Raw genomic sequence first — 27,723 nt, 5'->3', positions numbered from 1 at the left:
TCAAGTCTGGGCCACTCAAGGACAGAGACTTGTCCTGAAGCCACTCCTGCGTTGTTTTGGCTGTGCGCTTAGGGTCGTTGTCCTGCTGGAAGGTGAACCTTCGTCCCAGTCTGAGGTCCTAAGTGCTCTGGAGCAGGTTTTCATCAAGGAAATCTGCACTTCGTTCCGTTCATCTTTCCCTCGATCCTTACTAGTCTCGGAGTCCCTGTCTCTGAAAAACATCCTCACAGGATTATGCTGCTACCACCATGCTTCAGAGGAGTAGGGATGGTATTGGCCAGGTGATTAGCGTGACGCTTGGCATTCAGGCCAGAGCTCGATCTTGGTTTCATCAGACCTCCCAGATATAAGCCCTTCTTACCCAATTGTCAGTTGCCTCGGCGGCCAGCTCAAGGAAGAGTCTTGGTTTTACATTTTATATTGATGGGGCACTATAACTACATGGGAGTTAAATTGGTACAGCACTCTCACTCACGGGTGCACTATAGCCTCTTACAAGGCAGACCTGAAAATATATAAATAAGCAAGAAACAAAAATACAATTTTTGCTGAAGATACAGTACGGTATTCTATGGGGTGGAATTGCAGTACCATTCAAAATACAGCAATTATTTCCACACAATTTACAGTATGCTGCAGTAAAACGTTTGAGCATTTTACAGTTGATAATACCCAAAATTGTCGTATGAATTAGTTTTACGTTAGTCTACCTCTGCTTTGTCTAACAGGTGAGCAGAACTTCCACATTATCAGTGAAACCAGGAATACGGTTGAGCTCCAGGACTACCCAGGAGACAACGGATACTGGGAGGAGATCAAGGGAAACAGTTGCAAAGACTACCGGAATGTTGTCACCAATGGTTACATGGGTGAGTCACGCTTCACTGAACTTCAAAATGAGAAGCAACATGCTGTTTTTTTTTTAATGGTTCTGTTGATCATACAGTGAATTATTTCATACACCAGATTGCACAACAAATTACGTTTCTCTTGTATATACAGTCGGTGATTCTGTTGGATCAATACAAAAAAATAAAAACCTGACCTTTTCAAACTGCAGTTTATAATGAGAAAATCTTGAATTTCCCACACATTAATCGGATTTGCCTCGAGTGGGGACTGTGTACACTAAGGAGAGCCCTTACGGAGCTGAGGAGTGGCTTCTCATGGTGGACGAGAATCGCCAGAGCTATGAGAGAGCGGTCATCAGCAAGAACAAACATTCTGGAAGGTTAAAGGCTGTCCATAATGGCTGCTTCGTTGGACTAACATCGTACACTGAAGACGGAAAATGGTACTTAGAATAATGAGTACATTGAAAACGAAAAAGACTCAAGTGAAAATAAAAGCCAACTTGTTCAAAGTATGTTTTTGTGTGAATATCCTTGTTACAAAAATTATGGGGTTCTATTGATGGGAAAATTGACAACAGAAATTAATGAATGTATTTATTTTTGGGCCAAAACTAGAATCTCTTCCTCTTGAGGATCTCCGGTTTCCAGTTGATTGGGTGGCTTTCCTCGGTCTGAAAGAAAAAAACAATCCCACCCTAGTCAGGAACAAGAACTGATGAAGTACTCAAAGTAATACTACAGTTTCATTAGCTTAGCAATGTTTTAGTGAATGTCATTTTCCCTGATTGAATAAAAATCCACTTTGTATGAGGTAGTAAAAAAATAAATAATCCACGTGAATCACATCTCAAAACAAAAACTCATGTAGATATACAGCACATGATGAAAGTATCTCTTACCGCGGTGTCGTCCTCTTTGTACACCTTGATGGTCTTGTCAGCCTCGGCCGTAATCAGCCTGCTCTCCGAGTGGTCGAACATGCAGGCGAAGATCCCCGATTCGCTGTCCAGCGAGCCGGGCTGCACGGCGGCGTGGATACGCTGGAAGTTGTAGCCCGTCCGCCAGTCCCACAGGTGAATGGTGCCATTGTCCGCTAACGGAGACAATAAAAAGCTGTAAGGTTTATCTGTATCCTGGAATGCATTTCAATTAACAGGTGTGCCTTGTTAACAGTTAATTTGTGGAATTTATTTCCTTCTTAATGGGTTTGAGCCAATCAGTTATGTTGTGACAAGGTAGGGGTGGTATACAGAAAACAGCTATATTTGGTAAAAGACCAAGTCCATAGTATGGCAAAAACCGCTCAAATAAGCAAAGAGAAATGTCCATCATTACTTTAAGACATGAAGGTCAGTCAATAGGGAAAATTTCAAGAACTTTGAAAGTTTCTTCAATTGCAGTCGCAAAAACCATCAATCGCTATGTTGAAATTGGCTCTCATGAGGACCCCGCCACAGCAAAGGAAGAACCAGAGTTACCTCTGCTGCAGAGGTTAAGTTCATTAGAGTTACCAGCATCAGAAATGGGCAATTAACTGCACCTCAGATTGCACCCCAAATGAATGCTTCACAAAGTTCAAGTAACAGACATCTCAACATCAACTGTTCCGAGGAGACTGCGTGAGTCAGGCCTTCATGGTCAAATTGCTGCAAAGAAACCACTACTAAAGGACACCAAGAAGAAGAAGAGACTTGCTAGCATCAAGAACCAAGAGCAAGGGACATTAGACCAGTGCAAATTTGTCCTTTGGTCTGGAGCCCAAATTTGAGATTTCTGGTTCCAACTGCTGTGTCTTTGTGAGACGCAGAGTAAGTGAACGGATGATCTCCACGTGTGCTTCCCACCGTGAAGCATGGAAGAGGTGCGATGGTGCTTTGCTGGTGACACTGTCTGTGATTTATTTAGAATTCAAGGCACACTTAACCAGCATGGCTACAACAGCATTATGCAGCGATATGCCATCCCATACGGTTTGCGCTTAGAGGGACTATCATTTGTTTTTCAACAGCACAATGACCCAATACACCTCCAGGCTGTGTAAGGGCTATTTGACTAAGAAGGAGAGTGATGGAGTGCTGCATCAGATGACCTGGCCTCCACAATCACCAGACTTCATCCCAAACCACCTCAATTGGGTTGAGTTGGACCGCAGAGTGAAGGAAAAGCAGCAAACAAGTACTTAGTATGTGTGGGAACTCCTTCAAGACTGTTGAAAAAGCATTCCAGGTGAAGCTGGTTGAGAGAATGCCAAGAGTGTGCAAAGCTGTCCTCAAGGGTGGCTACTTTGAATAATCTAAAATATATATAGCCATTCCAATATCTTCGCTTCCAGCCTCTTCCGTTATCACTTCCCTTTTGTTTGTTGCCCATCTTTAGTAATGCGCCTTCAAAGCAACAATGCCCTTCAATGTACTATGACTAGAAAGAATCTAACCCAATCATCATGACAGAGGCTCAAAACTGTCTATTTCAATAGCAACATATATACAAGGCCAGTTGGAAATAAGCAAAGGACGTTTTCATACCTCCCGACACCAGCACGCCGTCCGAGTTGACTGCCATTGCGTTGATGATGGCGTTGTGTCCAGAGAGGTTCTGGATGAAGTTGCCGTCGGGGAACGTCCACTGCTTGATGTTGTCGGCAGAGCCAGAGGCTAAGGTATACCTGTAATGTGCAGCCAACCAATGGTTCAGTGTCATAATACAAACACACAAATAAAGTGAGCGATCCAATCAGCTATCAATCTATCATTTACTACAACTAGGTAATATAAGTTGACTAACTTGGGTGTGACATATGCATCAATACTAGCTACGTATGAGGAAATGACGTACTGTCTGGGATGTAGGGCCAGTGCTCTGACAGACTTCTTGTGGTTGGTGAGAGTGGCTCTGGTCTTCCCAGCTATCAGGTCCCATAGCCTGATGGTGGAGTCGTGGCTCCCTGGAACAGAAAAGAGCAGGGACGTGTTCAGAAGGTCACGCCGTAGCAAAACGTCTTGAAACGAACAAAACGCTGTGTTCTTATTGGACAAGTTAAAGTGGTATCTCCTATTTTCTCCCTACAGAACATGACGCAGGAGAAAGGGTCAAAATTCGGATTCCTCCTCGCGCCAGCTCATAATAGAACGTAACAATATAATAAGCCATTGATGGTACTTTGCTTTGAGTCAACTAGCCAATATATGAACACAGCTAGGCAAAGCAATTGTAACGTATCCGTACCTGTGATGATCTGAGGTTCGGCGGCCTGGCATCTGACTGTGGCCACGGTGTTGGTGTGTCCGGACAGGGTGTGCACGTTGGCTTTGCTCCTGATATCCCACACCTATAGATGCACAGATATCATATCGAAGTCCCAATACATCCCAAAATGTTCCACTAAAATGACATTTTTGAAAGTCAAGACAACTAGTCATTAGCAACACTTACCCTGGCCGTGGCATCTCGACTGCATGTGACCAGCACGTCGATGGTTGGGTGTAGGTCCAAGTCGTACACGGCGCTGAGGTGGCCGTGGTAGTGCCTGATCACCTAAAAACAGCAATCATAATTGGAAAAACAATATGGCATTGAAACACGTGTAGTAGAGCAGAAATGAGTGGGCGTAACTATACTAAATAATAATGGACCTACAGTCCATCCAAACAACATATAAAGTAAAGCAGAAATGAAAGGGAACTAGTACAGCACCTTGTTGTACTCCAGATCCCAGCACTTGACCTGCTTGTCCTCACCGCAGGAGAACAGGTAGGGACTCCGGGTGCTCACGGCCACGCCGCGCACCGTGCTGATGTGTCCCGTCAGGGAAAGCTTTAGCTTCCCACTGGCCAGGTCCCAGATCTGTCAGGAGAAGAATAAACAATGGGGATTTGTCGTCACGATCAAACTTATAGCTGATCTATTACGAGATATGACTAAATGCCACCATTTGACAGACATTGAATAGATCAAATGGGTGCCCCAATACCCTTATTATTCTCATATCTACTAGTGATGATAGTGGTAAAAACGCAGCCCCTCATCCCTCCTGTCAATCACACACACTGAATAAACAAAGGACTTAATCTTCCTTTAAAGCTGCAATATGTAACCTTCTGGGCGACTCGACCAAATGCACATAGAAAAGCGCGTTATAGATTTCTCATTGAAAGCAAGTTGAAGAAGCAGTATATCTGGTCTATGTGCGCCATTTCTATGCTTCCCGTTCCTAAGTTTCATTTTTGCGTCTTTTACTTCTGTACACCGGCTTCAAACAGCCGTTTAGAAGCTATAGATCTCTCGGCCTCTCTCTGTACTCACCTTAATGGTTCTGTCGCCAGCGCCGGTCACAAACCACTGGTTGCCGGGCTCTACGGCAATGGACCTCACCCAGCCAAGATGACCACTGATGACCTGGAAGGGATAAAGCAAACCTGTATCAGCTACCACACAAAACAGGGAGCAAGTCAACACCCCCGAAGGTATCTGAAACGCATACATAAAGATATTCTAAGATTATGGTAGTACGTTTGAAGGACTAGGGACAGTTCCTTACAAAACATCCAAGCTTTTGTAAGTGTGCCAAGTGCTTTGATAAAGTGTGTGCACTGTAGAGGAAGTAAGTGTATTCAGGAGCCCTTGACGTGACAAAATAACGTCCTTACCCGAAACAACTTCCATGGCGCGTGCCACTGGGGCTTGGGCATAGTGGGGGCTTTTCTGGCAATGAGGGAAGAGTTTTTGGTGCCGCCTCCTTCCAAAAGAGACTAGAAAAGAGGACATAAAATTATTTTTCAAAGTGGTAGGCTATTGTCACGTTAGTGGAACGTTGGTGCAGAAATACATGTGAAGTGTTAGCAGATGCAAAAAGGTGTGTAGTACTAATAATACGTATCGGAGAGCGTTACCCACCATAGCGTGTGAGTGAGGAGCGTGAGACCTCTCTGCTCCCACTGCGTGTCTGTGAATGTCCCCGACGCTGGCTGCTGTGCGACTGGCGTCCAGCCTGCAATTACACAAAAAAACTAAACGGATGCTGGATGGTGTCAAAGTACACTCATACTATAGGCAACCGCGATCGGGGTCTCGAGTTGATTGGATACAATAACCCTTTGCTTATTTCTCTCAAATCTGGGGGTCTGTACAGGCGGTTGTAGTGCTATAGAATTACGGAAGTATTGTGTCAAACAGATGAATGTCTGACGTGAACTATTGAATTATGTTGGTTCTAGAGTCTTTTCACTTCAACACATCTACCGTGCATCCTCTGAAGTTAAGTACCTGGCTTGTGATGGCGGCAGGGCAAGAGCCATGGCGTGAACTCCCCCCTCACTGGGGTTCCTATGTATCTGAGTGTCCGCCGTCAGAGCCACCCCTGAGGATGACAATACACAGCATTATAAAAGTGACGTAACACCCCCAAGGACACAATATGAATGTGATTTTACATGCAACAGTAGCATTGCATGTGGTATTGAGGTTATACCAGAGGGAGGGTTCTCCAAGTCTGGTCCTGGAGAGATAACGGGTGTGCAGGTTTTGGTTCCGGCCAATCATTTAACACGCCAGATTCAAATAAATCATGATCTTCAGCCATGATTTGCTGAATCAGGTGTGTTAGGATAGGGCTGGAACAAAAGCCTGCACCCCAAGAACCTCTCCAGGACCAGAGTAAGGGATCCCTGGGTAAGACTGTTGTAATTACCAGGTCCTGAGGGGTATGCGTGGGTCCCAGTGATCAAGTACTCTGGATCATCACCTTGAAGGCCAGAGAGTTGTAATGAGAAATACTTGGAAGTTTTGACTTGTAATAGTGCTCATTCGTTGCCCATGAAAACAATAATAATGATTTGTCAATGATTGATGTTGACGCGATGGCATTCTTACCAGGTTGGAGAGAGGTCTGATTGCCATGCATGTTGGATCCTAGTGGTCTGTCCTTGCCCTCTTTCAGAACGGGCATGTGTAGAACGGCACTGTAGTCTGCCCTTAGCTTCGCAGCCATCTTCACCTTGTGACTACGAAGGGAAACCCTAGTTAACTCAATTGAACACATCAGGCTGAAAGTAGGGCTGGGCGATATGGCCTAAAAATTATATCTTGATCTTTTCAAACGTATAGGTGATTCACAATATACAGTACCAGTCAAAAGTTTGAACACCTACTCATTCAAGGGTTTTTCTTTATTTTTACTATTTTCTACATTGTAGAATGATAGTGAAGACATTCAAACTATGAAATAACATATGAAATCATGTAGTAACCAAAAGAAGTGTTCGATCAAAATATATTTAATATTTCAGATTCTTCAAAGTAGCCACCCTTTGCCTTGATGACAGCTTTGCACACTCTCGGCATTCTCTCAACCAGCTTCATGAAGAATGCTCCCACATATGCTGAGCACTTGTTGGCTGCTTTTCCTTCACTCTGCGGTCCAACTCACCCCAAACCATCTCAATTGGGTTGAGGTCAGGTGATTGTGGAGGCCAGGTCATCTGATGCAGCACTCCAACACTCTGATTTTTGGTCAAATAGCCCTTACCCAGCCTGGAGGTGGGTTTTGAGTCATTATCATTTTGTTTTTCAACAGGACAGTCCCACTAAGCCCAAACCAGATGTGACGGCGTATCGCTGCAGAATGCTGTGGTAGCCATGCTGGTTAAGTGTTCCATGAATTCTAAATAAATCACAGTGTCACCAGCAAAGCACTCCCACACCTCCTCCATGCTTGAAACCACACATTGGGAGATCATCCGTTCACTTACACTGCGTCTCACAAAGACACGGCGGTTGGAACCAAAAATCTCAAATTTGGACTCATTAGACCAAAGGACAGATTTCCACCGGTCTAATGTCCATTGCTTGTGTTTCTTGGCCCAAGCAAGGCTCTTCTTATTGGTGTCCTTCAGTAGTAGTTTCTTTGCAGCAATTCGACCTTGAAGGCCCGATTCCCCTGATGTGACTGTTACTGGAACTCAGTGAAACATGTATTTGGGCAGCAATTTCTAAGGCTGGTAAATCTAATGAACTTATCCTCTGCAGCAGAGGTAACTGTGTCTTCCTTTCCTGTGGCGGTCCTCATGAGAGCCAGTTTCATCATAACGCTTAATGGTTTTTGCGACTGCACTTGAAAAAAACTTTCACATTTCTTGAAATCAAGGCAAAGGGTGGCTACTTTGAAGAACCTCAAATATAAAATGTATTTTGATTTGTTTAACACTTTTTTGTTAACTACATGATTCCATATGTGTTAGTTCATAGTTAAGAATCCTGGAATGAGTAGGTGCCAAATTTTGCCTGGTACTGTACATTCACTAAAAATGACCAACCTCTTGTAGCAGGCATTTTGGAAACTGAACACCGGTTTCATAAACAATCTCAAGCACAAGCCCACATGCTAGTGACTAGCCAGCTAATCTTTATATTTACGGTCTAGCCAACTTGGATCTATTTGCTAGCTAACAAAGTAGAAACGTTGAATTGTTATGAACACACCCTGCTGTACATCTCCAACTGTTTGAACAGCATGCTAGCCTGCCCACTTTGTTCACATGTTGAAATCAAGTGGCCTACCTTAATTCTCAGAATGAGTTGCCATTATATAATAGCTTCTTTTTTTTTAAGCTTTTTGTACATTTATAAAACAAACCGGACAGCTAGTGTAACAGTCTGTGGCTAAAATGCTGCTAGCGGTGCATGGTCCTGCAATGTTGCGCGTGACAGAAACTGAGCATTCATTTTCAAGCATCAATGTTCATTGACACTCCCGTTTTAGTAGGGTCTGTTCTTCACACAACTTCACACAACAATAGAGACATAGAAAAGGTATAGTTATTAAGTTCTCCTCTAAAACAGTAAGATAATGTCTCAATGTGTTTGGGTGCCCATATGAGCGATTCTGTTGGACCAAACCTCAAATAGCGAGTTGAATCGGCTTTTTGTCAGAAAGGAAGAAGATATTTCATCTTTGTTGTTCTGAGTGGCAGGGGAAGGAGCTTGGTATATGGGGGGGGGGGCTTTGTATGTTTTGGGAGGAGCACCAAGCGTGCGGGAGGGGCTTGGTGCGCGTGTGTAAATGGGGTGCACCGTCACAGCAGGAGCGAAGGAGACAAGACCAAAAGACAACACGAGAACAAGTGGACATACACGCTAACAAAAAAACTAGATTGCGATACAGGCATTTGGGAGTATGATACTAAAACATACATTCAAATGAATTAGATATATCGCCCAGCCCTACCTTTAAACCTTAGTCATTTCAGAGAATGAGCCTCTGTACTGAACACAACCAGAATAGACTCTGACCCTAAGCTTGCTTACAGCTGCACTGGGATCTGACAGGCTTCTTGTTTAGATTAAGACACCCCGGATGCCGCAGTGCGAGATATGGCTCAGAAAACGTACCTCAACCCAGGGACGAGAAATGCATTGTACTCTGAATTGTCTCATTATCCCAACTGTTACACCGAGAAGTTTGAACGACTGCTAGTTTTTCCCGAAAACTGCCTTTTCCGTCCTCATGCTAGATAGCAGAAGCCACAGCAGCCATTTTGGAAGGGCAGTGTCAGCCAATCAGCTCCTTTGTTGTTCAATGTGATGTGCTATTCCACAACGGCTGCTGTGGCTACTGCTAGCTAGCATGAAGATGAAAACGTCAGTTTACTTAAAAATGTGTCATTCAATCTTCGATGTAACTGAGTGTAATTCACATACTTACACTAACACACACACACACACACACTTGTTTTCACTAATTCTCCTATGCTCACACAGTGGACTATCCACACACTCACACCCCAACACATACATATACACACTAGTACGCCCACACATGCATACTGACACCAGTTTCACACCACATTCACTGCTGCTACTGTCTATTATCTATCATTTTACCTAGTCCCTACCTATATGTACATAGCTACCTCAATCACCATTTGACTCGGTACTGGTACTCCCTGTATATAGCCATGTTATTTTTTATTTGTGATTCACTGTTTATTAATTCCTCGAGTTAAAAATATAAAAAAAGTAAAAGTATATTTAACTCTGCAGTTTTGGAAAGGGACCTGTAAGTAAGCATTTCACCACACCTGTTTACGAAGCATTTGGCAAATAATGGGACACTTCGGAGTACAACGCATTTCTCATCCCTGGATGGAAGTAGATTTCCCGAGCATTATCTCGCGCTGGGTCCCGGTGTCTTAATTTAAACAGGAAGCTTGCCCGACCCCAGTGCGGCTGTAAATAAGTGTAGGGTCGGGAACTATTATGTCTATGCTAAACACACAGACAGACTGCACCCACACACAGCTTCTTTCTCTCACACAACGACAGCATATTGTTATACAAAACATGATTACCTTGTCTCATCCAAGGAGACTGGTTTGGCATGGTCAGCTACAAACATATCATGAGTCCTCTTGAGGGACCTGAACACGAGCGTGTGCACGGAGTGCTTCTGCACATCCTGAAAATGAAATACACGGAAATATTAATTTCGACAAAAGCAATATTTTCGGTGCTAGCTAACTGTCACCCACTGTTGCTACTTATTCATGATGCATGCTACTGTAGCTAGCCAAGTACCGTTAACGTACATCTCAACTCCACGATACCACATTCGCGGATGTAAGTGCAAATAACGTTACACAGCTGATCTAGCTAATATTCATTTTCCAAATGGAATTATTTCAAGTGTGCTTGGAATAACTTAACGTTGCTAGCTAGCTATCGCGTTAGCTAGTGGCGCATAAGCTACACCTGTTATTTCAGCTTTACTGACAAAAATATACACGAAAGAGCACATACCTCAGTCATTTCTGATGTTATTTAGCCAGATAACTTGACTATCTGTAAAAACTTTCGATAAAACAGATGTAGAAATTAGCTAGATACCGCTTGCTAAACAAACGCACAAATGCAGTTCAGATGCACCGGATGGAAGTAATCAGTTCACGTGTTCATTTCCGGGTCAAATATTTCCCCTTACGGCTGACGATTATCGCCACCCCATGGCCACATCTAGTAACTTTTACGATACAAGTAAACTCAGCAAAAAAAGAAACGTCCTCTCACTGTCAACTGCGTTTATTTTCAGCAAACTTATTTAACTTAACATGTATAAATATGTGTATGAACATAACAACATTCAACAACTGAGACATAAACTGAACAAGTTCAACAAACATGTGACTGAACAAAGGGAGGGTCAAAATCAAAAGTAACAGTCAGTATCTGGTGTGGCCACCAGCTGCATTAAGTACTGCAGTGCATCTCCTCCTCATGGACTGCACCAGATTTGCCAGTTCTTGCTGTGAGATGTTACCCCACTCTTCCATCAAGGCACCTGCAAGTTCGACATTTCTGGGGGGAATGGCCCTAGCCCTCACCCTCCGATCCAACAGGTCCCAGACGTGCTCAATGGGATTGAGATCCGGGCTCTTCGCTGGCCATGGCAGAACACTGACATTCCTGTCTTGCAGTAAATCACGCACAGAACGAGCAGTATGGCTGGTGGCATTGTCATGCTGGAGGGTCATGTCAGGATGAGCCTGCAGGAAGGGTACCACATGAGGGACGAGGATGTCTTCCCTGTAACGCACAGCATTGAGATTGCCTGCAATGACAACAAGCTCAGTCCAATGATGCTATGACACACCGCCCCAGACCATGACGGACCCTCCACCTCCAAATCGATCCTGCTCCAGAGTACAGGCCTCGGTGTAACGCTCATTCCTTTGACGATAAACGCGAATCCGACCATCACCCCTGGTGAGACAAAACCGTCTCGTCAGTGAAGAGCACTTTTTGCCAGTCCTGTCTGGTCCAGCGACGGTGGGTTTGTGCCCATAGGCGACGTAGTTGCCGGTGATGTCTGGTGAGGACCTGCCTTACAACAGGCCGACAAGCCCTCAGTCCAGCCTCTCTCAGCCTATTGCGGACAGTCTGAGCACTGATGGAGAGATTGTGCGTTCCTGGTGTAACTCGGGCAGTTGTTGTTGCCATCCTGTACCTGTCCCGCAAGTGTGATGTTCGGATGTACCGATCCTGTGCAAGTGTTGTTACACGTGGTCTGCCACTGCGAGGACGATCAGCTGTCCATCCTGTCTTCCTGTAGCGCTGTCTTAGGTTTCTCACAATACAGACATTGCAATTTATTGCCCTGGCCACATCTCAGGTCCTCATGCCTCCTTGCAGAATGCCTAAGGCACGTTCACACAGATGAACAGGGACCCTGGGCATCTTTCTTTTGGTGTTTTTCAGAGTCAGTAGAAAGGCCTCTTTAGTGTCATAAGTTTTCATAACTGTGACCTTAATTGCCTACCGTCTGTAAGCTGTTAGTGTCTTAACGAACGTTCCACAGGTGCATGTTCATTAATTGTTTATGGTTCATTGAACAAGCATGGGAAATAGTGTTTAAACACTTTATAATGAATATCTGTGAAGTTATTTGGATATTTACGAGTTATCTTTGAAAGATGGGGTCCTGAAAAAGGAAAGTTTATTTTTTTGCTGAGTTCTATATGATGACTTCTGCAGTGTTACTAATAACCATTCAGGCCTTATTTATAGTTAATAATATGCCCGCTTTCTATTCAAGATAGACAAGCTATGATGACTATCCTGGCAAAACCGCTATTTTCAAGATTCATTTCAAGCCCTAATCACATGTAAAGCCTAGGCCCGAGGCTTTTGGACAGTTCAAAGTGTCTATTTGGATTTCATCCTGACTTTATGTCCTGAATACGACAACACTGCGTTTTGAAAACCTCTGAAAACTGCGGCACTAGGACCATGTTTGTCAACTAAAGTACACTGATTAATATTGAACTACTATCAATTCTAAATTAGGGTTAGGGTTACCCCATTCAAGATGCACATCTACATTCTGCAATTTTAAATGAGTATTTCAATCACAATCAAGAACCAAACAAAATCTGTTCATATCTCCTGTAGATTCTAGCCTATTTCTGTTATTTCCCTGCATTTCCAATGCATCTTGGAAAACATGACTAAGCATATTTCCGCAATGAGTATTATCCATTTAGCTAACATATTTGACTCAATATGAGTAACTGCCATACAAATATGGAATGTCCGTCAGGGGACTTCTAATCAATCAACATCAATGCTACCATCCCAAAGTGATGAATTCAAGTTTTCCCTGATCGTACTTTCTATCTACTGGATTGCAGTAGTACGTTATGAAATACATTAATTTACTCGTTTTGGCTTTTGGTTGACCCCATAAAAACACTGATAGGAAAATGTTGTGTATGTTGGGTAATATTGACATAAAGAGTGGTCACATAGGGGACCTGCACAATGTACAAACAAAGACAAATAATCACTCACACAGAGCATACATACCAGTCAGCAGAAACCCACGCATCAACCCACACAGACACACACGCCCACTCACACATGCAAACGTGCTCACACACAAGGCCTTTCTGAGATCGATTAGACGGGAGAAAGAGAGAGAGAGATCGGGAGAGAGAGAGTATTTTTGGTCATAGTGTCATATCTACCGAATGACATCCAAACATGGTTTTGTCCATGTACAGTCTAATAGATAATGTGACAACGATTACAAATGTTGTTTTCAAAACATGTATGGAGAACATTTGTCTTGATAAGGCCATGCACCAATGGGACAACAACAGTATGGGTTCTAATTCCTGTACTGTTGGTATTGTAGGAAATAAAGGATTGACTGAGTTGTAGTCATGGCAGATAATATTCGCATTTTTGGTGACTTTAATATTCACATGGAAAAGTCCACAGACCCACGCTTTCGGAGCCATCATCAGTGGGTTTTGTCCAACATGTCTCCGGACCTACTCACTGCCACAGTCATACTCTGGACATAGTTTTGTCCCGTAGAATAAATATTGTGGATCTTAATGTTTTTCCTCATAATCCTGGACTATCGGACCACCATTCTATTACGTTTGCAATCGCAACAAATAATCTGCTCAGACCCCAACCAAGGATCATCAAAAGCCGTGCTATAAATTCTCGGACAACCCAAAGATTCCTAGATGCCCTTCCAGACTCCCTCCACCTACCCAAGGACATCAGAGTACAAAAATCGGTTAACCACCTAACTGAGGAACTAAATTTAACCTTGCTTTTGCTTAGATGCAGTTGCACCCTCAAAAACAAAAAACATTTGTCATAAGAAACTAGCTCCCTGGTATACAGAAAATACCCGAGCCCTGAGCAAGCTTACAGAAAATTGGAGCGGAAATGGCGCTACACCAAACTAGAAGTCTTCCGACTAGCTTGGAAAGACTGTACCGTGCAGTATCGAAGAGCCCTCACTGCTGCTCGATCATCCTATTTTTCCAACTTAATTGAGGATTAACAACAATCCCAAATTTATTTTTGATACTGTCGCAAATCGAACTAAAAAGCATCATTCCCCAAGAGAGGATGGTTTTCACTTCAGCAGTGATTAATTCATGAACTTCTTTGACGAAAAGATAATGATCATTAGAAAGCAAATTACGGACTCCTCTTTAAATCTGTGTATTTCTACAAAGCTCAGTTGTCCTGAGTCGGCACAACACTGCCAGGACCAAAGATTAAGGGAGACACTCACGTTTTTTAATACTATATCTCTCGACACATTGATGAAAATAGTCTTGGCCTCTAAACCTTCAATCTGCATACTGGACACTATTCCAACTAAACTACTGAAAGAGCTGCTTCCTGTGCTTGGCCCTCCTATGTTGAATATAATAAACGGCACCCTATCCACCGGATGTGTACCAAACTCACTAAAAGTGGCAGTAATAAAGCCTCTCTTGAAAAAGCCAAACCTTGACCCAGAAAATATAAAAGCTATCGGCCTATATCGAATCTCCCATTCCTCTCAAAATTGTTTGAAAAAGCTGTTGCGCAGCAACTCACTGCCTTTCTGAAGACAAACAATGTATACGAAATGCTTCAGTCTGGTTTTAGACCCCATCATAGCACTGAGACTGCACTCGTGAAGGTGGTAAATTACCTTTTAATGGCGTCAGACCAAGGCTCTGCATCTGTCCTCATGCTCCTAGACCTTAGTGGTGCTTTTGATACCATCGATCACCACATTCTTTTGGAGAGATTGGAAACCCAAATTGGTCTACACGGACAAGTTCTGGCCTGCTTTAGATCTTATCTGTCGGAAAAAGATATCAGTTTGTCTCTGTAGATGGTTTGTCTTCTGACAAATCAACTGTACATTTCGGTGTTCCTCAAGGTTCCGTTTTAGGACCACTATTGTTTTCACCATATATTTACCTCTTGGTGATGTCATTCGGAAACATAATGTTAACTTTCACTGCTAAGTGGACGATACACAGCTGTACATTTCGATGAAACATGGTGAAGCCCCAAAATTGCCCTCCCTGGAAGCCTGTGTTTCAGAAATAAGGAAGTGGATGGCGGTAAATGTTTTACTTTTAAACTCGGACAAAACAGAGATGCTAGTTCTAGGTCCCAAGAAACAAAGAGATCTTCTGTTGGATCTGACAGTTAATCTTGATTGTTGTACAGTCATCTCAAATAAAACTGTGAAGGACCTCGGCGTTACTCTGGACCCTGATCTCTCTTTTGACGAACATATCAAGAATATTTCAAGGACAGCTTTTTTCCATCTTCATTTCATTGCAAAAATCAGAAACTTTCTATCCAAAAATGATGCAGAAAAATGAATCCGTGCTTTTGTCACTTCTAGATTAGACTACTGCAATGCTCTACTTTCCGGCTACCCGGGTAAAGCACTAAATAAACTTCAGTTAGTGCTAAACACGGCTGCTAGAATCTTGACTAGAACCCCAAAATTTGATCATATTACTCCAGTGCTAGCCTCTCTACACTGGCTTCCTGTTAAGGCAAGGGCTGATTTCAAGGTTTTACTGCTAACCTACAAAGCATTACATTGGCTTGCTCCTACCTATCTTTCAGATTTGGTCCTGCCGTACATACCTACACGTACGCTACGGTCACAAGACGCAGGCCTCCTTACTGTCCCTAGAATTTTTAAGCAAACAGCTGGAGGCAGGGCTTTCTCCTATAGAGCTCCATTTTCATGGAATGGTCTGCCTATCCATGTGAGAGACGCAGACTCGCTCTCAACCTTTAAGTCTTTATTGAAGACTCATCTCTTCAGTCGGTCCTATGATTGAGTGTAGTCTGACCCAGGAGTCTGAAGGTGAACGGAAAGGCACTGGAGCGACGAATCGCCCTTGCTGTCTCTGCCTGGCCGGTTCCCCTCTCTCCACTGGAATTCTCTGCCGCTAACCCTATTACGGGGGCTGAGTCACTGGCTTACTGGTGCTCTTCCATGCCGTCCCTAGGAGGGGTGCGTCACTTGAGTGGGTTGAGTCACTGACGTGATTTCCTGTCCGGGTTGGCGCCCCCCCTCGGGTTCGTGCTGTGGAGGAGATCTTCGTGGGCTATACTCGGCCTTGTCTCAGGGTAGTAGGTTGGTGATTGAATATATCCCTCTAGTGGTGTGGGGGCTGTGCTTTGGCAAAGTGAGTGGGGTTATAGCCTGCCTGTTTGGCCCTGTCCGGGCATATCGTCGGACAGGGCCACAGTGTCTCCCGACCCCTTCTGTCTTAGCCTCCAGTATTTATGCTGCAATAGTTTATGTGTCGGGAGGCTAAGGTCAGTCTGTTATATCTGGAGTATTTCTCCTTTCTTATCCATATGCTCTCTCTAATTCTCTCTCTCTTTTTCTCTCTTTCTCTCTCTCTCTTTCTCGCTCTCTTCTCTCGGAGGACCTGAGCCCTAGGACCATGCCTCAGGACTACCTGGCCTGATGACTCCTTGCTGTGCCCAGTCCACCTGGTCATGCTGCTGCTCCAGTTTCAACTGTTCTGCCTGCGGCTATGGAACCCTGACCTGTTCTCTGGACGTGCTACCTTGTCCTGGACCTGCTGTTTTGGACTCTCTCTCTACCGCACCTGCTGTCTCTACCTCTGAATGATCGGCTATGAAAAGCCAACTGACATTTACTCTTGAAGTGCCGACCTGTTGCACCCTCTTCAATCACTGTGATTATTATTATCTGACCCTGCTGGTCATCTATGAATGTTTGAACATCTTGGCCATGTTCTGTTATACTCTCTACCTGGCACAGCCAGAAGAGGACTGGCCACCCGTCAGAGCCTGGTTCCTCTCTAGGTTTCTTCCTAGGTTCCGGCCTTTCTAGGGAGTTTTTCCTAGCCACCGTGCTTCTGCATTGCTTGTTTGGGGTTTTAGGCTGGGTTTCTGTACAGCACTTTGTGACATCGGCTGATGTAAAAAGGGCTTTATAAATACATTTGATTGATTGATTGACTAAGTCTTATGTTCAGGTAGGTATTTATTTTGTAATAGAACAGCATATAGGACATATCAGACTTTTTGATAGTTACATTCTGTTTCAGAACATTTTCTCCATACTGAACATGAACCTGGCTTTGGTGGGCACTTTGGTCTTAGAGGGGGAAAAAACACACATAAACTCTTTAATACGGTAAATTCCTACTTCACATTCCTACCTAATAGCGTTACTTTCTTTCCCGTTGACATAGCCTGGGTTGAATTCTGAGAGGATATTTGAATATTGGTTCAAATAACTTCCAATAGGTGATTTCCAAGAACTTCCCCCAATGTATCAAAATAGCTTCTACAAATCGTTATCTGGAATAGTTCAAAATAGTTGAACGAACTGAGTTAGGTCTTCCCAATACAGTGCCTTCTCTTTAAAAGTCTTTCAATGCCGCCACCAACTTGCATGTCATATAAATGTGGGTATCATGTATCCTATTTAGCACAATTACAAGCGGTACCAGGAAAAGTACAATAAAGAAATGGGCATGGTCTTTTAAATGCAAGACCCTTGTGTAACCGAGGTGATTCAGTGCCTTGGCCTGAGACTTGAAGACTTGCGTTAGCTCCCGGAGCTATTGCCTAGGCTTTTAGCTCAGAGAGCTTACACAGTCTTATGGCCTTCAGACCACCCAGGTTCAAACCCTGTCTTAGATCATGTAGTCGGAGCAGGGGTATCTATATTTAGAAAAATACAACATTTATTCATTGGTTACACCAACCAGATCTAATAAAACTCCATAGACACTAGATAAAGTTTGTTCTAACAGAAGGTGCTAAGTAGAAGAAGTCAAACCAATCTTCCAAGGTCCAACAACAGCCATTTGATCATAGACAATATCTTAGGCAAGAGGACAAAAAACTACATTGATCGAACCAATAAAACAAAGATACAACAAGACAGAGGGCCATTTTTCCAGACACATTTTAGGCTGAAGGTTAGTCCTGGACTACATGTTTGATAGATTCTCTTATGTTATTATCTTCTTAGGATTTGGCTTAAACTGTGTCCGGGAAAGTTGTAGCAATATTGCAGTATTTGTTTCAGTAGTGTTACAGGCCTCCAAACTGTTTGACCCCTTCGATCTGCTGTCCGTCCCCCGCCGTGATCCTGTTGGTGGGGATGATCTTCATGGTAGTCTCCTTCATGGAGTACCATCGGCTGTGCCACGTGGCCCAGATGATGCCATTGTCGTAGCCTGACTCGCCGGCATCCTTCTCCGTGTACTTCCCACCTAGGGATGGAAAGATGGAAAGACAGAAGTGTCAATGAAAAGTTTGTTACAAGTAAGAAAATCACAGTGTTGGACCGCCTCATAAATGTGGCCTTCTTGGAAAGGTAACAGTAAAAATGTCAGAGAACCCCTAAAACTAGCATTGGTATAGGTTGGTAGTGATTTGCATACATGTATGACTGTAGTATGGTTCATGTTACTTGTAGAGTAGTATTCTTTAACAGAAAAATGCAAGAACGTGCATGTGTTTGTGTGTGAGAGTGTACACGTGTCTGTGTACGTGTGTGTCCTTACCCTGGTAATATTTCCCGTTGAGGTGGGCGGCGTGGCATCGGTTCATCCACCAACCGGAGCCGTCCTGCATAGCACAGTTACCCTGAAACTTGTCGTTGTCCTTGTCGCTGGTACTAAACTGCATGCCGTTGTGAGACGTGTAGAACTTGTCGCTGGGGTCATCTCCGAAGTCAAAGCCGTCGAACGCATCCCCCGCGTCACCGCCAAAGTAGTAGGCGTAGGTCAGGCGGTACATGTCGACTTCCGGCCCCAATTTGAACATGGCGTAGTCGGCATGCCTAAAAAAAAGAAAATACATTTAATTATTAGCTATTTTTTACGTGTGTGGTTTTATTGAATAACTAAGACAGTGAGAAGAAGACAACAAAGGTAGGAGCGGTGCAGGTCAGAAAGGCATTGGGTCGGATTTGAACCCATGCCTACTGTGGTGCAAATGCCTGTGTCCACGACACTAAGCACTAGACCACACAGGCGACAAGTATTCATATAAAATGGAAACCCAGCCGCAAGCTGCCCAGTGGCGCGAGCTTACTAGACGAGCTAAATGCCTTTTATGCTCGCTTCGATGCAAGTAACACTGAAGCATGCATGAGAGCACCCACCGTTCCGGATGACTGTGTGATCACACTCTCGTTAGCCGATGTGAGCAAGACCTTTAAACAGGTCAACATTCACAAAGTCGCGGGGCCAGATGTATTACCAGGACGTGTACTCAAAGCATGCGCGGACACACTGGCAAGTGTCTTCACTGACATTTTCAACCTCTCCCTGACCGAGTCTGTAATACCTACATACATGTTTCAAGCAGACCACCATAGTCCCTGTGCCCAAGGAAGCGAAGGTAACCTGCCTAAATGATTACCGCCCCATAGCAATCACGTTGGTAGCCATGAAGTGCTTTGAAAGGCTGGTCATGGCTCACATCAACACCATCATCCCAGAAAGCCAAGACCCCCTCCAATTCACATACCGCCCCAACATATCCACAGATGACTCAATCTCACCTATGTGAGTATGCTGTTCATTGACTACAGCTCAGCATTCAACACCATAGTGCCCACAAAGTTCTTCACTAAGCGAAGGAACCTGGGACTAAACGTCTCCCTCTGCAACTGGATCCTGGACAACTGGACCGCCCCCAGGTGGTAAGGGTAGGCAACAACACATCTGCCACACGGATCCTCAACACTGGGGCCCCTCAGGGGTTCATGCTTAGTCCCCTCCTGTACTCCCTGTTCACCCACAACTGCGTGGCCAAACACGACTCCAACACCATCATTAAGTTTGCTGACGACACAACAGTGGTAGGCCTGATAACCGACAACGATGAGACAGCCTATAGGGAGGAGGTCAGAGACCTGGCAGTGTGGTGCCAGGACAACAACCTCTCCCTCAATGTGAGCAAGACAAAGGAGCTGATCGTGGACTACAGGAAAAGGCGAGCCGAACAGGCCCCATTAACATCAACGGGGCTGTAGTGGAGCGGGTTGAGAGTTTCAAGTTCCTTGAAACTGTGTCCACATCACCAACGAACTATCATGGTCCAAACACACCAAGACAGTCGTGAAGAAGGCATGGCAACACCTTTTCCCCCTCAGGAGACTGAAAAGATTTGGCATGGGTCCCCAGATCCTCAAAAGGTTCTACAGCTGCACCATCGAGAGTATCCTGACTGGTTGAATCACCGCCTGGTATGGCAACTGCTCAGCGTCTGACCATAAGGCGCTACAGATGGTAGTGCGTACGGCCCAGTACGTCACTGGGGCCAAGCTTCCTGCCATCCAGGACCTACGTATATAATAGGTGGTGTCAGAGGAAGGCCCAAAAAATTGTCAAAGACTCCAGTCACCCAAGCCATAGACTGTTCTCTTTGCTGCCGCATGGCAAGCGGTACCAGAGCACCAAGTCTAGGACCAAAAGGCTCCTTAACAGCTTCTACCCCCAAGCCATCAGACTGCTGAACAATTAATCAAATGGCCACCCAGACTATTTACATTGACCCCCCCTCCCCTTTGTTTTTACACTGCTGCTACTTGCTGTTTATTATCTATGCATAGTCACTTTACCCCTACCTACATGTACAAAATAACTTGACTAACCTGTACCCCCACACATTGACTCGGCACCCCCTGTATATATACAGCCTCGTTATTGTTATTTTTATTGTGTTACTTTAAATTTAAATTGTACTATTTTTACTTTAGTTTATTTAGTAAATATTTTCTTAACTCTTTCTTGAACTGCATTGTTGGTTATTAAGGGCTTGTAAGTAAGCATTTCACTTTAAGGTCTACACCTGTTGAAGCATGTGACCAATAAAATGTTATACATTTTGATTTGATGAGTGGAAAAACATGCTATTTTGAAGTTAGTCACCTCACCAAGAAAAGGCTTACTGCTGCTTATTTCCACAATTCCTCATAAAAAATGGCACTAAATGGCACTAAATATTTCAGCACTAAATATATTAAAGGGGCGAATCCTAACTTCGCCTTAAATCAAATTTCAACTTCGTCTCCTATTGACATGAATGACTAAGTGAAAATTTGACTTGCTGAAGTTAAGATTTGCCCCTAAATATTTCATTAATTTAGTGGAGAGAATTGCGCGAGTAAATGTGTCATATAGGCAAGACCAATGATGCCAAGCCCCCAATAACTTTGAGGGGGAATTGATAATAGCGAAATACAGTATTTATAGCATTTTTAAAGCGTGAAAACTAGACACCACAGAATTGGATTGGTAAGCACCCAGGTGGGTCAAGTTGGTTGCAATGATGTCATTATAACATCCTTACAACGGGTTGGAGTGACATCACTGGAACCAGTTTTACCTGCTGGGATAAGACTTTGAGCTGTTCCCACTACATTTTGAACACCATTTTCTATTCAGGAGGGGGAATGTAGGCCCTAAGCGTGCACTAGCAGTAGCCTTAGTAGAGAATTTAGTAGTACGTACTTCTTGTTGCCCACCCAGTCGGTGAGCTCGATCCTCAGCACGTATGGGATGGAGGACTGGGTGGAGAGCAGGTGCATCTTCTCGTTGCCCAGCCAGAACTCGGTGGTGTCATCTGGGCTCAGGTAGCCGAAGCCCTCCTTATACTGGACCCAGTCCTTGTTGAAGTCCACGCTGCCATCACGTCTCTGTGGAGATATATGTTGGACGGTGGTTATGTTATTAATACAGTATGCGGTTACAACCAGGTTTGGGTCAATACCATTTCACTTTTGTCAATACGGAAACTGAAATCCCAATTGGAATGTTTACTTCCTGGAATAGAATTGCTTGTTTGAATCCTGCATGAGCCAACCATAATGAACACACGTACCCTCTGCAGGACGGTAAAGCCGCGGCCGAAGCTGTCGATCTCGCAGTACACCAGGAACTGCTCTTTAGCCTTCAGTGGCTTCACGTAGTACAGACCGCTGGTTTTGGCACCCTTGTTGGCAATATCCTGGCAATCTAATACGAGAAAAACAACATGATCATGTTGATATGTGTTAATAACAAAGACTACTGTTCCCATAAGGCAATGCACAACGGTTTTGTAGTGTTTTGATTCTGGTTTTAGCCTGTTCCAGATGGAAATGAGCTCTGGCTCTATTACCTTGCTGATTGTGTTGATTATGTTCTTATGATCTTGCGCGTTGTTGATTATTGTCCCTTGTCCCTGGTAAAGATCCACTCTGTGGTATTTATTAACAGCCGTTTTTTGATCATTTAAATTAAAGCTATACCTATTTATGGAAGAATCATTTATAAATGCCAATAAATTATATAAACAAATTAATTGAACTAATCTAAAGTGCATCCGTATAACTGGATTGATACCCCTTGCTTAAAGAATATCACTTATAAATGCCAACAAATGATATTAACAAATGAATTCATTAACCATTGCTAAAGTACATCCAAATAACTGGATTGGGACAAATCTGCTCAGCCTCTATTGATTGATGCCTTTGATTCGCTTCTGACTAAACACGCAACAAGGACAAATGACTGGTATGTAGAGTGAATTCTCCAGGAGCAGGGTTGAGCAGCCTCTGATGAAATGGGAATCGACCTACAGAGTGCTGTTGATTTTACCTTTCCCTGTAGTGGGTTTGATTTCCACAGTATCCTTGCAGGGATCTTGGCATTTCTGATCCAGCTGAATGGACATCTGTTTGAGGTCTAACATCCTCTTCTTGTTGGATTCCAGTATCCCCTGGAGTTGACTGAGCAAAAGAGGGGAACAGATTGAAAATGTTTCTCAGATGATTTGGATATAAACCTAGATTGCGGTTTATATTGTAGGTCAGTGGGTGCATGACTTGACTATCAATGTGTTTTAAGTACATAGCATTTGACACCTGTACCCTTAGTCCTGGTATTTCCAGGTAATTCGTCTCCAGCAGGCAAAACTGGTTGAAATGATTGTAATATCATTGACTGGTTTCAACCAGCTTTAGCCGCTGAGAGACATTCGAGCATTGGGGTCAATTCCAATTAAATGGCAATCAATTCCAGAAGTCAATTGAGTTTGAGTTTATTTTTACAGGGACAGTGCACATGAATCAACGTTTCAGTAAAAGTGCCGGTTTTAGCCAGCCGGCTAATTTTCAACCGCAGTCCCTGGGCAGGTTATTAAAAACAATTACAATATAGACAATCATTGAGCAGTGAGCACACGCAGAGCAACATAGGACAAGCAAGACATAGCATACAGACAGAGCAACATAGAACAAAAAGCAGCAAGACAAAATTCATAAAAGCAACAAAGTGTTTCACACCTCACAAGCTACAGACAACAGACAATATGGAAAGCGGCAATACACAGCTAGGGATTATGTTCACAAATCTGACTGACCTTTAGCCATGTCTTCATGCATTTTGTGAAAGTGTGATATGTGGTGCAGTTATGTGTGTCTGATGGCAGTGTATTCCAGACATGGGAAGCTCTCACAGAGAAAGCGGATTTACTAAAGTTGCTTTTCCTTAAGGGAACTATACAGTCACCTTTCATGGCAGACCTTGTGGATCTTCTACCATATGTTTGGGGTTTCTGTTTAACAAAAATACTGAGTGGAGGGGGAGCCAGGCCATTTAGGATCTTGAATACAAGACATGCGTTGGTACAGACAGAAAGCAGATCATTAATGTACAGGCTGAACAGGAGGGGTCCCAGTATTGACCCTTGGGGCACGCCCACATCATAGCGTGGGCGACAGCTCATTGCTCACTCTGACACACTGAGTTCTGCCTTCAATTTATGATTTCATCCATCTCAAGGCATCGGGGGAAAAGTTGATCTTGGACAATTTTGTGATGAAAATCTCATGGTTAATAGTATCAAAAGCCTTCCTTAGGTCCAGAAACACAGCCCCAACGCCACCTTTGTCCATCTTGGACTTCACATTTTCCAGAAGAAAGCAGTTGGCCGTTTCTGTGGAGTGTTTCGCTCTGAAGTCAAACTGCATGGAGTGTAATGTGAAGGGGCTGTTGTTGAGGTGGGCAATCAGTTGTTCTGCTATACACTTTTCAACAACCTTTGACACCACAGGTAGTATACTAATGGACCTGTAGTTACTCATGTCAGCAGGGTCGCCCGATTTAAAGATGGCCGTTATGGCCGACTTCCATACCCTTGGAAACACCCCGAGACCAATAGATGTGTTGGTGACCTTAGTAATAGGGCCAATGAGTGACTCTTTGTAGTTTTTAAGAAAGGTAGAGTCCAACCCAAACACATCTTTGGCTTTAGAGTTCTTTAGTGAGCTAATCACCTTGTTCACCTTTGACTCAGAAACCTCCCTTATGATGAAGACAGTTTGAGTGTCATTCACTAGCACTGAGCCCAAGAATCCAGTAGAGGGGTTCTGTGTCAGTACCCTGACAGAGTCAATAAAGTAAGAATTGAAGGCTATTGCTATTTCGACTGCATCCTGTGTTAGATTGTTATTCACCATGATTTCTAGTCTTTTTGCAGTGTTACTATGGTCTTTCCCTGTTAACTTTTTTAGATTCTCCCAGATCAATTTAGAATGTCCCTTTGCTTCACCAATTGCTCTCCTAAGGAGAAGTTCCAAGTCCAATTCTAAGTGAATTGAGACCAAATTAGATTCTGATGTAAAAAAATTAAATAAAAAGTAGGACTTACTATATTTGCTCCTCCTGTGAGACGATGGTCTTCTCAAAGCGCAGGACATCATCCAGTATGCTCGCTGACCTTTTATAGTGGACGTCTGTGGAACAATCACAACACCTGCTTCAGTTACAGTAACCTACATGAATTACCAGAGTCTATACTTCTTTTCCAATTAGCTGAACACCTGGGTGTCTTCAGTAGGGCAAACTGTAGAAAAACATTTTTCAAAGGAAAACAAAAATATGTGTTCTTATTGGACGAGTTCATACAGTATCTCCCGGATTCACTCGGTTTCAAAACGTTTTCTCCGTATTGAACACAACCCTGATAAAGGTTATAGACAAACTGTTTGTGAAGTGATGTAAAATAAATCACATAGCAATGAAAAGCGGAGTGTGCCTCATTGATGTATTTCTTGAAAGTTTAGACTTTTCTGCTACTGACATCTCCACTTCTTAGCACCACATCTAATAGTGTTTATTTTGTGTTAGCTAGTTTAACACAGTCAAATAACCCAAGAAAAGTCAAATACCTCCACCAGACTTCTGATGTTGTGTTGCCGAATCCTTCATATAGGTGACTTTCTCTGTGGCCCCCGTGGTAAGGTTGGTTATTCTATCCAGGATATCCTCCATTTCATCAAGGTCCTTGTCCACCACCGGCTTGTACTTGTTGAGGTAGTCAGCCACGCCACATGTCGTTGGGCAGTACTTGCCCTACAACAGGCACAGAACACAGATGCTTACATTTTAACACTATGCGAGAGACGTGTCTGTGTCGCAAATGACACCCTATTCCCTTTATAGTGCACTGCTTTTTGACCAGGGCGCATTGATCTTTGGTCACAAGTAGAGCACTTTATATGGAATAGATTGCCATTTGTGACACATGTTTACAATATATTGTTATATTGTGACTGTGGATGTGTGAGTATTGGACATTTTCATTGGAGTCAAAGAAACGACAAAATGTTTATTGACGTGTGTTCTTAAAGAGGCACCAACTAAATTGGTCGTAATACCTCAGAATTAACTACATATCATATGCGTGTGAGGACTATAATTTAGCAACAATTCCATCTAAATAACAATGTCAATAAGCATACAGTACAAAGAGGATGAAATAGTAAGATGGGGGATTTCTTCCTGTACACACACCACTTAATGAGTGGAGTAGAGTACATCGGTGCATCCCATCGACGATCATACTTACAAATCCGTCCCTTGGTGTGCAGTCCTCGGAATAGTCTCCCCTCGTCTGCTGTGGAACAGAAGCAAAACAGCGCAGTCTGTTATCTTAGTGGATGCTACTGTATCTCTTGTTTTTGCAGAACACTGTTTATGAGAGAACACATCTTCGTTGAAACAGGTTCTTTGAAATTTGACACTTACTGCAGAGGAGAGGGAGAATAGCAAAAGAACGCCTGCGGCTGTGGACAAAAGTGAAGGAGCCATGTTGTTAGCCTTTGGTACACCAGTTGTGGTGTTGTCCAGTTGGAGAATGAAGAGCCTCTGGCCCCTGACGGTGTATTTATCCGATCAAGGTCCTCCTTTCTGCAGCAGATAAGGGGTCCGCGTGTAAACAGAACCGGGTCATCCAACTCATGTCCTAGTAGATGAGTCAATGATGGGACAACGTTGTGACTCAAATGTCCTGCTACTCATCATTTCCCAGATGTGACTGGGATTGATTGACAGGTTCGGTGTGGTTCCTTCCACGGCTTTGTGATCACAGGGTAAGTCATGGGCAGCCGGCTCGCGTGGTGAACTTCGTTGGGGTCAAAACAACACTGGGTCAATCATGCCATGTCATTACCGTGCAAATTCCAATCAAACCAAACATTACCTTGCAAATTCCACTCAAACCAGGATAAAACAAGATACTACATTAGATATTATATTAGAGTGTTTTCTAAGTATAATTAGTGAGTCACTTTAAGGTTATTTTAGGACTGCAATCACTCCTCAAGTTACAGTCCTCTACCATTTGGCTGTTTCTGTGGCAAGAGTGATAAACCATATACCAGCCCCGTGTGGCTCAGTTAGTAGAGCATGGCGCTTGCAACGCCAGGGTTGTGGGTTCGTTTCCCACGGGGGGCCAGTACAAAAAAAAAGTATGAATGTATGTACTTGTAAGTCGCTCTGGATAAGAGCGTCTGCTAAATGACTTAAATGTAAATGTCAATATACACAAAAGTATGTGGACACCCCTTCAAATTAGCGGATTCGGCTATTTCAGACATACCTGTTGCTGACAGTTGAATAAAATTGAATACACAGCTATGCAATCTCCATAGACAAACATTGGCAGTAGAATGGCTTTACTGAAGAGATCAGTGATTTTCAACGTGGCACTGTCATGGGACGCCACCTTTCCAACAAGTCAGTTCATCAAATTTCTGCCCTGCTGGAGCTGCTCCGGTCAACTGTAAGCATCTGCTTTTGTGAAGTGGAAACGTCTAGGAACAACAACTCGAAGTGGTAGGCCACACAAGCTCACAGAACAGGACCGCCGAGTGCTGATGCGCGTAGTGCGTAAAAATCAATGCCCGGGCAATGCCAGACGAATCAGGGTTTGGCGGATGCCAGGAGAACGCTACCTGCCCCAATGCATAGCGCAAACTGTAAAGTTTGGTGGATGAGGAATAATGGTCTGGGGCTGTTTTTCATACTTCGGGCTAGGCCCCTTAGTTCCAGTGAAGGGAAATATTAACGCTACAGCATACAATGACATTCTAGATGATTCTGTGCTTCCAACTGCATGACAACGCCCCCGTGCACAAAGCGAGGTCCGTACAGAAATGGTATGTCGAGATCGATGTGGAAGAACTTGACTGGCCCCACCGAACACCTTTGGG

General features: G+C 43.7%; 2 protein-coding genes across 3 annotated transcripts; both read right to left on the bottom strand.

Annotated features, from left to right (window-relative positions):
* Positions 1 to 909: 909 nt before the first annotated feature.
* Positions 910 to 10,780, bottom strand: LOC120034904 (pleiotropic regulator 1-like). The gene is made up of 15 exons (XM_038981563.1): positions 10,647 to 10,780; positions 10,199 to 10,305; positions 6,723 to 6,853; positions 6,541 to 6,594; positions 6,117 to 6,210; positions 5,748 to 5,841; positions 5,501 to 5,602; positions 5,157 to 5,249; positions 4,548 to 4,697; positions 4,287 to 4,388; positions 4,080 to 4,182; positions 3,690 to 3,798; positions 3,380 to 3,519; positions 1,754 to 1,947; positions 910 to 1,525 (listed from the first exon to the last, which is right to left on the bottom strand). Exons 1-15 carry the CDS (start codon positions 10,653 to 10,655, stop codon positions 1,466 to 1,468), a joined length of 1,542 nt encoding a protein of 513 aa, XP_038837491.1. The 5' UTR covers positions 10,656 to 10,780; the 3' UTR covers positions 910 to 1,465.
* A 6,401-nt stretch (positions 10,781 to 17,181) lies between these two features.
* On the bottom strand, positions 17,182 to 26,397 carry LOC120035144 (fibrinogen gamma chain-like). 2 transcript variants are annotated; one of them, XM_038981944.1, is made up of 9 exons: positions 26,258 to 26,397; positions 26,079 to 26,123; positions 25,399 to 25,582; positions 24,879 to 24,963; positions 22,826 to 22,956; positions 22,065 to 22,198; positions 21,695 to 21,879; positions 18,737 to 19,014; positions 17,182 to 18,442 (listed from the first exon to the last, which is right to left on the bottom strand). In XM_038981944.1, the coding sequence occupies exons 1-9, from the start codon at positions 26,318 to 26,320 to the stop codon at positions 18,261 to 18,263; spliced, it is 1,287 nt and encodes a 428-aa protein (XP_038837872.1). In that variant the 5' UTR covers positions 26,321 to 26,397; the 3' UTR covers positions 17,182 to 18,260. The 2 variants fall into 2 exon arrangements, with proteins under 2 accessions (XP_038837872.1, XP_038837871.1); XM_038981943.1 differs by having other exon boundaries at positions 26,079 to 26,126; positions 26,258 to 26,394.
* Positions 26,398 to 27,723: the final 1,326 nt, after the last annotated feature.

Source organism: Salvelinus namaycush, chromosome 42 (genome assembly GCF_016432855.1).
Source record: "Salvelinus namaycush isolate Seneca chromosome 42, SaNama_1.0, whole genome shotgun sequence".
NCBI classification, from domain to species: Eukaryota; Metazoa; Chordata; class Actinopteri; order Salmoniformes; family Salmonidae; genus Salvelinus; species Salvelinus namaycush.
Note: the sequence above shows the minus strand (reverse complement) of the source record. Positions and strands in the feature narration are given on the sequence as shown.

Excerpts from the sequence above, each read along its gene's own strand:
- LOC120034904 (XM_038981563.1), bottom strand. Across the intron at positions 6,211-6,540 it reads CGCATACCCCTCAGGACCTG|GGGTGGCTCTGACGGCGGAC; the intron begins GTAATTACAACA and ends TGTCATCCTCAG. Across the intron at positions 5,603-5,747 it reads CTCCTCACTCACACGCTATG|TCTCTTTTGGAAGGAGGCGG; the intron begins GTGGGTAACGCT and ends CCTCTTTTCTAG.
- LOC120035144 (XM_038981943.1), bottom strand. The coding sequence starts at position 26,320 with ATGGCTCCTTCACTTTTGTCCACAGCCGCAGGCGTTCTTTTGCTATTC. Across the intron at positions 25,583-26,078 it reads GCACACCAAGGGACGGATTT|GGCAAGTACTGCCCAACGAC; the intron begins GTAAGTATGATC and ends TGCCTGTTGTAG. Across the intron at positions 19,015-21,694 it reads GACTGGGTGGGCAACAAGAA|GCATGCCGACTACGCCATGT; the intron begins GTACGTACTACT and ends TCTTTTTTTTAG.